Source organism: Triticum dicoccoides, chromosome 4A, assembly GCF_002162155.2.
Source record: "Triticum dicoccoides isolate Atlit2015 ecotype Zavitan chromosome 4A, WEW_v2.0, whole genome shotgun sequence".
Lineage (NCBI taxonomy): Eukaryota > Viridiplantae > Streptophyta > Magnoliopsida > Poales > Poaceae > Triticum > Triticum dicoccoides.
In genome coordinates, this window is record NC_041386.1 from 469,193,153 (window position 1) to 469,203,885 (window position 10,733).

Consider the following 10,733-nt stretch of genomic DNA (forward strand, 5'->3'; position numbering starts at 1 on the left):
GCCAATGGGTCATTTCAGAAGATCACAAGTAGCATCATCACATGTGAAATACCAGGATGATATAATTAGTACCCACTGATCACTAACAATGGAATTATTTTCCCATCATTCAGCATTCTGATGTCCTAGTATATAGGCATCCACCACAACAACTTCAAAATGATTCTACGTTTTGGGCATCATGCATCAAAAGGTTTCTTGGTTTGATGATCCTTTTACTTCCAGGTTTGGGCATAAGATACAAGGTATGTAAACCAACTCATGGAAAAGACACTACAGCAGAAGGGCAGCTACACCACAAGATTAAACTTGCTACTAGCTCTGAACTACGAAAAATAATCCAAAAAAGAGAAACATATGAGGCAGCACTGCAAAACCAGAAATACATATGAGCCATGACACAAAACAAACCTAGCTATCTCTGAACTACTTGCAGAGCAACAACCATGCCAAAATGCACACAGAAGAGCAAAAACACAAGGCCTAAATACCCTAGAGCAGCCCCCAAACCTAGCAAACTATCCAATCGAGGGCAGCAAAACACAAGCTAAAGCAGCTCAAGGACACCAAGCGACAAAGCATGACAACCATGGGTTGTAATAGGTAGACGGAGGGGACGGCGGAGCCCGGGAGGGGGCGGGGTTGAAGCTAGGCAGCAGGAGCAATGAGCAAAGCAGCAGCAATGCAAGGAGCAGAGTAGCAGCAAGAGCAGCAACGCAGCAGTAGCAGCACAAGGAAAAGCAGCAGCACGTAGCAACGACAGGAGCAGGGGCAATGCTTACGGGCATGCGTGAGGCAAGGCGCAGGGGCGCAGGAGGTAGCGGCACTAGGCGGGGCAAGGGCGCAGTGACCGGCCGACGCATGGGCCGACGCGCTGGTGGGCACGGCCGTGGCGCAGCGCGGGGGGCAAGGCGAAGCCAGGGAGCCCAGGACTGCGTGAGGTGACCACATGCTCATCACTAGCGCGGGCACGACAGTAGCGGCGCCAAACAACAATAAAGTAGACGGGAACAAATGGGAATCGAACAAGGATCTCACAGCGGTCCTCGTTGACGAGCTCGGGAGGTCGGGGAGGTGCCGAGGGAGGAGATCCGAGGCAGGGCAGTGGTGTCCGAACGCGGGGAAGCACTCGATCCCAACGAAGATCAAATTTGAAAACATTTATAAATGTGGAAAAGATATCATCAGATTTCAAAACATTTATGAAAAAATATGAATATGAAAAAATATCATCAAATTTGTTATTTGAACATAATTTTTTTGGATTTTTAGTTGCATCTAATAATTTTTTAGAAAACATTTATGAATATTAAAAAATATCATCAAATTTGAAAAAATATTCATGAATTCAAAAGGTGCTCATTTCCATATGTCGAAATACAATCGAGAAATGAAGGCTACAATTTAAATACAATCGATCTTAGCTATCTTTTCACAATCTTCTCGCCCTTCTTTTTCGCAAATGGAGTTCTTCTGTTGAACGGACGTCCTTTAGGTAGGGTGGTCCTGCTTCCTCTTGTGGTGTATGGCACTTCATCATCATCGTCCTGTTCCATCTTCGGGTCGCCGTACTTGTCGAAGTCTTGCTCATTGGCGACTCCATCCATTTCGATGATCTTCCTTTTGCCTCTCCTCGCGACAACACGACTGGGCTTTGACGGGTCGGTAATGAAGAAGCATTGGTCCACTTGGGAAGCCAGTACACATGGCTTATTTATCGCGGTGATGTTTGCGCCCGCAGTCTTGAATTTGGCTTCGGGTATAACCATGGTGGTGAAATACCGGTCTTCTTTTAGGACGCTCTTGGCCCATCTGACACGGAACATCGGGACCTTCTCTCCAGCGTAGCTCAGCTCCCAGATCTCCTCGATCCTTCCGTAGTATCTGTCCTTGTTGTTACCAGTGTAGGATTCCATCGTTACCCCGGAGTTCTGATAACCATCGCTCTTCATGTCCTTGTCCTCGATGTAGAATGTGTAGCCGTTGATATCGTACGCCTCATAGGTCATCAGGTTATGCTCGGCGCCCTGTGACAAGGCGAATATGAGTTTATCTTCCGCGGAAGAATCCTCATGTAAAGGGTACGACAAAAGCTTCTCCTTGAACCAACGCGTGAAACATGAGTTGTGCTCTTTGATTATATCTCCGTCCGTCCTTTGTTGGCCTCGGTCATTGTCCGTCTTCTCAATAAAGGTTTTGTGCTCTACCACCCAAGGATCGACCATGTCTATGTGTTGTAGCGTGACTAGGTTTGCTCTTTCAAAGTCGGCGAGTCGACCCTCGAAGTCGACATGCATTTCACGGCGACCATCGCGGTGACCCCATCCAGCGAGCCTGCCGAGGTGCCTATTGACGAGCAGACCAACGGGGTTCTCGATGCCTAGATAATTCGTGCAGTAGGAGATGCACTCTTCGGTCAGAAAGCCCCTGGCTATGCTTTCCTCTAGACGTGACATGTTGCGAACGTATCCTTTGATGACACCATTCATCCTTTCGAACGGCATCATGCTGTGCAGGAACGTCGGCCCAAGTTCGATGATATCCTCCACGATATGGACCAGCAGATGCACCATAACATCGAAGAATGCGGGCGGGAAGTACATCTCAAGCTCGCATAGTATCACCACGATCTCTTCCTGTAGCCTTCTGAGTTGCCTCACGCCAACCGACTTCTGAGAGATGACGTCGAAAAAGTTGCATAGGCCAAATAGCATTTCACGGACGTGCGCGTCCATGATCCCATGGATTGCAACTAGAAGTATCTGCGTCATCAGCACGTGACAGTCGTGAGACTTCATCCCGCTGAACTTCTGCTTCGCTGAGTCTAGGTATCTGCTTATCTTCCCCGCGTAACCGTAAGGAAGTTTTACTCCTACGAGGCAGGTGAAAAGCTGCTCGATCTCCTCCTGACTTAGAGTGAAGCACGCAGGAGCGTAGTCATTTCCGGTCTTCTTGGCATTTTTTCCTTTGCGACGACTTTCCGTGTCCTGTTTCGTCTCATCATCATCATCATCATTAGCGTGAAGCTCCTCCTTGATGCCCATTGATTTCAAGTCTGCCCTTGCTTTCGACCCATCTTTGGTCCTCTCTGGCATGTTGAACAGGGTACCAAGCAGACTCTTGCACACGTTCTTCGTGATATGCATGGCATCAAGGCTGTGAGGCACACGGAGGATCTTCCAGTACGGGAAGTCCCAGAAAACAGACCTCGTTTTCCATACCTTCAGCAGCGGCTCTGGCGCCTTTTGCTTATTTCCCGGCAGTGGGCAATCTTTCCAATTTTTCAACAGCTCGTCTATTTCCTCGCCGCTCCTCGTATGCGGGCGTCTTCAGGGTTCGGTTTCAGCATCGAACAGATCCTTGCGTTTTCTCCATGAGTCATCGTCGCGAAGCCACCTTCGATGTCCCATGAACACGGTTTTCGAAGACCCGAGATCTCTATCTAGTTGGCGATATGTTGTGTCATCCATGCACTTGACGCATCCAGAAAATCCGTGGACCACCTGCCCCACGACATATCTGTAACCGAGATAGTCGTGCACCGTCGTGAGCAGTGCGACTCTAATAGGGAAATATTCTTTCTCTGCGGCGTCCCACGTATTGGCTGGCGTTTTCCACAACGTGTCTAGCTCCTCTTTCAGCAGCCCCAGATACAGATTGATGTCGTTTCCTGGTTGTTTCGGCCCTTCAATTAGCATACACATGTGAATGTACTTCCTCTTCATGCACAACCAGGGGGGAAGGTGGTACATCCACACAAACACAGGCCAGGTGCTATGTGTGCTTCTCTGGCTGCCAAACAGATTGACTCCATCGGTGCTCGCGCCCAGCATGATGTTCCTTGGATCGTCCCCAAATTCTGGGTGTTCAAAGTTCAACGATTGCCACTTGCTCGCATCCTTAGGGTGACTCAGCATCTTGTCTTTTTTATTTATCTCCGGATCATTTCCGTCATCTTCTTGCTTCTTCTCCTCCCTATCTGCGTGCCAACGCATGAGTTTTGCTAGCTTAGGGTCCGCGAAATACCGCTGCAGACGAGGAGTGATCGGAAAGTACCACACCACTTTTCGAGGAGCTTTCTTCCTCTTCTTGTATGAGTGACGCCGCACACCGGACATATGGTAGACTCCGCGTGCTCGTCCCGAGAAATGATGCAATTGTTCATGCACACATGGTATTTCACATGCGGTAAATCCAGAGGACACACGATTTTCTTCGCCTCCTCGGAACTGGTCGGGCACTTGTTCCCCTTGGGAAGATGTTCGTGCCAGAATGACATGTTCTCGTCGAAGCATGCGTCGATCATTTTGTGTTTTACCTTCATCTCCAGAGCCATAAGCGTTACTTTCAGGTAGGTATCTTCAGGCATGCATCCTTCATATAATGGAGTAACCGCGTCTATCTCCAGTTGATCTAGCTTGGCTTTCTCTCGGGCGACAGCTCTTATGTTATCCGTCTGCTTGAGAAGCAGCTCTTGAATATGAGGGTCCTGCACCCAGCCCATCGATGGTCCATCGTCGTCTGCTCCGGCATCTTCATCTTCATGATCATGCCCTTCATCTGCTCCGGCATCTTCCTCATCATCATGTCCGGCATCTTCTACATGATGATTGTGTACTGCATCTACTTCGTGATCATGTCCTGGAGATTCTTCGTCTTCTCGCCCGCCCTCGCCGCGGTTGTCTTGCTGCCCTTCCTCATTTCCTGCCCGGCCCCCACGGACGACTTCATAATCATCTTCATCACCTTGCCACCGATAGCCATCCATGAAACCACGCAAAAGCAGGTGGTCCCGCACCTGTACGGAATCCGGGTCCATAAGGCTCCTCAGCTTGCATCTTCGACACGGACATCTTATCTCCGTCTCGTTCTTTTGAAACATCTCGGCCTTTGCGGAGCTCAAAAACCTATTCACAATGCCTTCGGTCATCGTGCAGAGCATGGTCGCCTGCGAGGTAGAGCAAAACGATATTTTAGAACAAAAAAATTTGGCATGACTTTGTCTAAAAATAGGGCAAAAAAGAATGCATAGTGCCAAATTCTTGCCGAAACGGAAATGAATCAACATTCCGGCAAAATATTGGCAACTATATATCACATTTCAAATACCGGTACCTGCAAACACAAACATATGCAACACCATAAACATATGCAACACCACAAACATACGTAGATCTAGGACATAAAAAGTGCATGTGCACGTTGTTGGAGGGAGAAAAAGGTAGATCTACAACATAAAGAAAGCTTTCCCCTTACTTACCTATCAAAAAAAGGTAATTTAACCACTTAATTTGGGTGAATCTATGGTGCAAATGAGGTGAGGAGGAGGGGGCAGCCGAGACAAGCTTGGAGGAGGAGGTGGAGAGAATGAAGTGGGGAAAGTGAATGTGGTAGGTGGCTGTCCAAAATATCTAGCTGCTCTCAGGTTACCAATGGCGCACCATCTAATAATGCGCCATTACTAGTTTTGCAAAAAAATATAATTGTTAGTAGTGGCGCACCGTGGTTGTGGTGCGCCATTACTAGTTTGAACTAGTAATGGCGCACTGTACCCTGGTGCGTTATTACTAGTTTTGAAAAAAAAACTAATTTTTTTTGTTAGTAGTGGTGCACAGAGAGTGTGGTGCGCCATTACTAGTTTTGGAAAAATAATAATAATTTTTTTTGCTAGTAATGACGCACCGTGTGTCTGGTGCGCCATTAGTAATGAGGACACTAATGACACACCTGTATCTGGTGCGCCACTGCTGCAGTGGCGCACCACATACATGGTGCGCTATTAATGTTCATATTAACTATAACCCTTTTCCTAGTAGTGTCAAGCAGGGCCGGGGGCGCGTGGGCTAGTTGGTGCTAGTGGCGACGTCGGGGAAGTTGCAGCGGTGCGGCGAGATGGTGGTGGCGGCGACGTTGGAAGGTGGCGTGCTGTGGGGGAGGTATGGGGGCGCGGACGGCTGGCCTAAGCATCGGAACTGTGCGGCGGTGGCAACGGGGTGGAGCAGCTGGGTGTGCTGGCTGTCGATGGGAGGATGAGAATGACCTATATGCCACTGACTGGCGGTCTAGGAGGAGTAGGTGGACATTGCGCGCGTTCACCTTGTGTCCGCGCCAACGCAAATAATGTCAAAATATAGACTGGAAATGAGTCAGCAGACGAACAAAAAGCGAAAACACGTCTGTTTGAATTGATGTGTTAGGTCGAATTTTGTGTCCGTTTGAACGCGTGGACAAAATGGTTGGAGTTGCTCTTAGCTTCTCAAAAAGCAGAGAAGCCAACGATGGCCAGCGGCCGCGTGGAACGTGAGGACGTGCTGGGACGACTGCCGACGGGAAGAGCAGCCATGCGAGGTTGCAAGAGCGGAGCAGCAGTAAATTGGTGGGTGGTGGTGGGAAGCAACAAATCGACGGGGAACAAACATATCTGTGCCGAAAGGAGACCTATCTGTGCCAAAAGGAGACCGAGAATCTCTTCTCTTTTCTTTTCCAGGGAAAGCATTTCATTACTTGATTGATAATATTTTTACAATCGTTCATAATAATAATACTAATCTTCTGAGAAACATTTGCTAACCAACATGCTGTTCGTTCTTGTGCTCGTCCAATGGATGCCATAGCATGCCCAGCCTTGTTCTGCATCCGACTAATCTTCTTGATCTGAGCTTGCCTCTCCTTCAACAGGTCTGAGATTTCAGCCACTTGATACATGTTTCTCGATCGATCGGGTGAGCAAGCATTGACCAGAGACAAAATTTCAGCACAGTTCGTCTCCACTAGTAGCGGCTTCTGGGACCAATGCAACGCCAACTTGAGAAAATCAATCAGGAGAAGGAGGCCGAAAATTAATCAGGGAAGAAGAACAAGAGAAGAAAATCAATCTAGATTGGACGAGTTGTTGCGGCCAAGGATAAGAGAAAACCTAGGGCTTCAATATCTTGTTACAAAATATGCAACGAGCATCTTGATGTTGATGCAAAAATAACTAACTTTTACTCTCTCTGTTTCAGATTACTCGTCGTGGTTTTAGTTCATGGAACGGAGGGAGTATATTTTAAGGCCTTAAAATTCCTCTCAACAGATGATGTAAATGTAAAAAAAAAATTACATCTCTACCTCACGGAGATGTAAAATACTACACCTCGTGATGTAAATTTACATCTCCAACCGCGAGAGATGTAAACCCAGATGCAAAACTGTCAGCCGCCCACCAAACCAACCGCCATGGAATTTTCTCTCCCGTCCCCTGACCGACTGCCTACCTCAATCTGCTGTCGCGCCGCCGGCCCGCCGCATCCCACCGTTGGTAGATCCGGCCCCGACTCTCCCCGTCTCCGGTGCCGTCGCTTTTCCACCGCCCTTCGCCTAAGAATTGGACGCATCACCCGTTTTTTCAACGCCGCGACGTTGCCTCCAAGTTCGAGCTTCCCCCGCCGCACCGCCGCCGCCGGATTCGAGCCGCACATCCGCCACCCTCCGCTAGAAAATCGGCTTTTTGCCGCCATGATGCCGCCCCCTAATTCGAACTCCCCTACAACCCCGCCGCTTCCGGTTACGAGCCGCACACCCGCCTCCACGCTGCCCAATTCGAGCCCCCGCTGCTGGCCTTTCGAGCTCCCGCCGCCGCATTTGAACACAAAGGCTCGGGCGCCGCACCGCTACTCATCGCTCGGCCGTGGGTGCTCCTCTCGAAGCTCGGTCGCTGCCGCTCGGTCCGCAGCCTGCATCGCCGCCATGCCGCCGTTGAACTATTTTACATCTTCATTTGCATCATCTGTTGGAGTTAGCACTTTTACATTACAAATATACATTATCTGTTGGAGTTGCCTCTTTTGAAGATGCAAAATGCACTTTTTGTAGATGCAAATTTTTACATCTCCTATTTTACATCTTCAAATTTCTATCTTCTATTAGAGATGCTCTAACAAAGTGCAGATGATGGTGGCTGTCAGCCTGTCACCGCATTGGGCTGACAGCCCAAGCCCTGGCCTTGCCGGCGCTGCAAGATTGATAGTTGAACACTTGCAGAGCTGTGACCAAAACCACAGGTCGCACACCCACTTGATACACACAGGGCTAAATAAGCTTAAACTCTTAGGTTTAACCTGTTAGGTGACAGCTGGTTTATGTATATATATATATATATATATATATATATATATATATATATATATATATATATATATATATATATATATATATCACTTTGGTAATACAAACTCAGTATAAGATAATGCAAACGGCCGCTCTTCTAAAAGCTAGAGATGACACTGTCAGCATCAAGAAACAACTGAGAAACTTTAGCTCAGGTGTTGCGAGTCATGCCCCTGAGAATGATGGCCTTCCAGAGGGCACTTGCAATGTTTCTGCAGCTCCAGGTACTTCTCCATGTTGAAACCATGCTTCACGCAAAGCTTTCTCCTCCTCGACTCAAACATCCTCTCCATGAAGTTTTGATACGTCGGGTCCCTTGAGGTGATGACGAAGTAGGCATAGCCAACCAGCAGCCCCGAGGTGGTCGTGAAGAAGGCAATCGGCTCCATCACGTCCCATGAGAACTCCCAGAACGTGAGACGGAAGAAGATCCCAACCTGGAGCATGAAGAACCCTAAGCCAGTCCACAGGACTCGCCGGACTTGCTTGTGTGCCAGCTTGTCGATCTCTTCCTTCTTTTCCTGGAGCTGCTTAAACTCTGCCTGTCTCGTGTCGTTGTCTGGTGCGAGTGCAAGCGGCACCGCCCTTCTGACCAGGTCCACAACCTAAAAACAGTGATTGACCATAAATATATCAGTTGAAAATTTAACTGCATGTCCGCCTTTTTTCGTGTAGCATAAGAAAAATGATCAACTCTTACCAAATAACTCACAACCATACATAATAGATCACCACAAAAGATTTCAAAGTTGTCACTTGCCCACATACGAAAGCAACAGAAACAACGTTATGCTGAATTGTTGATGAGGCAATCCTTGTTGAATAAATATAGTTTTTGGATTTATTGCCACATGTGAGGTGGATGCTTGGATGCTTTTAACTGGTGTAGGCATCACCTAAATAAGAAAACAATGTCCACTTTTCTGCTCACAGGATTCTAAGGTCCTTATTCTGACCAGGGTAGGTGAAGAAAAGGGAGATCCCTTATTTCTACCACATGAGGTGAATTGTCCAATCTTGTTTTTTATAACTCTGAGAAAATTAATCTACGCACCCGGCTGAATATATGCTACTTCAGCTAAATTATTGTTACCTCCCAATTATACACAACACTAGTCCTTTCCACTGTTCGTTGTTCATCCACGCAATTAAACACAATTCCACAATTAAACAGTGGTCAATATCATCTAATCAATTTGGACAGCAAATCAGTCTACCGGACTCCCTATGGCGCAGCGGTTCAAACAGGAATGCATGACCCCAATACATACATTTCCCACAAAAACTGAGGTGAATGAAATTGCATTTGAAGCCATTGTATTTCTACCAAATTTGATCAGCGTTGAACCTATTCAAACTATGTAGTGATCTGGCAAATGAGTGATCATAGAACATCCAATTCACAGATATGACTAAACTAGTACTAGTACTCAAAAGGTTTGCGCTTTCACGAGTAAAGCTCTCCGTGCACAAGAACTCAAATCACTAAATAAATGCTGCCAATTGGAATCGGAGAACAGATCGTCGTGAAAGCACCTCATTTAGTTAGGTTTAGCTACAAAGAGGGAAGGCGCGAGTGAAGAAAACCTAGCAAGAGCAAAATGTTGACCTTCTCGGGGTGGAGGTACGCCTTGTCCCGGAAGAGAAGCACGACGCCGGAGTCGTCCATGGCTCGGGCCAACACCTCCGCCTCGCCGCGCGTGCGGGCCGCACCGGCCTCCACGCAGGCGTCGAGGAGCTCCCCGTAGCCGACCACCTCGCCCCGCCCTTCCTCCCGCAGCCGCCTCTTGAGCGCCTCCACGCCCACGAGCCGCACCAGACGCCGCGCCTCCGCCGGCGTCACCTCCGCATCCGGACCCCGACGCGGCTGCGGCGGCGGGGAGAAGAGGCGGAGGTGCCGCAGAGTGCAGGCCGCCGTGGAGGGTGCCGGAGACAGGGAGGGCCTCGGGAGGGGCACGAGGAGGCGGGAAGCGGCTGCGCGCAACATGGCGGCGGTGGTGGCCGGTGCCGGCGGTCCGCGTGCGAAGGCGAGGAAGCTCACGAGATGGCCTCTTTTCGGACGAGGAGGCGTTTCTGTCTATCGCCGTCAGGGCCGGAAATGCTGCATAAACGTAATCTTCAGATTTTCTAAGTGCAGTCAAACACTTTTTGTGTACTATTTTTTTTCTTATGCAATTGTTGTCTGCTGCCGACGGCTGCTAAAGGGTATGGAACTTCAAAAAACTACTCGCAAATAGAGACACGTTATCGAGATATATGCCTTGCCTCCTATGGATTCGAAACATAGGAAATAAATGGCACACGAAGTCTAGAGGAAACTAAAAATAAGTGAGAGAATATACTGGAAGGCTCGAAGAGATTTGGGATGTTTTTTTTTAACGAGTAGAAATAATTTTAAAACCTTTCATTGCATTAACCGAACAGCTAATTTTTAAATAAAGTACCATTAGGGAAAAAAGGGACACATGGCAATGGCGATTAAATGTCATACTATGTTTCATTTTGTCCTTTTTATCCCATGGCGACAAGTTGCCTTCTTCGTCACGGAAAAAATTGCTTCCTCTGCGACGACTACTCATTGGGCA

At 48.2% G+C, this 10,733-nt stretch overlaps 1 protein-coding gene across 1 annotated transcript; it reads right to left on the reverse strand.

Annotated features, from left to right (window-relative positions):
* Positions 1–8,177: 8,177 nt before the first annotated feature.
* LOC119286242 (calcium uniporter protein 6, mitochondrial-like) lies at positions 8,178–10,263 on the reverse strand. The gene is made up of 2 exons (XM_037565617.1): positions 9,758–10,263; positions 8,178–8,753 (listed from the first exon to the last, which is right to left on the reverse strand). Exons 1-2 carry the CDS (start codon positions 10,133–10,135, stop codon positions 8,295–8,297), a joined length of 837 nt encoding a protein of 278 aa, XP_037421514.1. The 5' UTR covers positions 10,136–10,263; the 3' UTR covers positions 8,178–8,294.
* Positions 10,264–10,733: the final 470 nt, after the last annotated feature.

What these genes read in the sequence shown, in the direction of transcription:
- LOC119286242 (XM_037565617.1), bottom strand. Translation starts at nt 10,135, where the DNA reads ATGTTGCGCGCAGCCGCTTCCCGCCTCCTCGTGCCCCTCCCGAGGCCC. An exon ending in CGTACCTCCACCCCGAGAAG is followed by an intron (nt 8,754 to 9,757) that starts GTCAACATTTTG and finishes CACTGTTTTTAG; the next exon opens with GTTGTGGACCTGGTCAGAAG.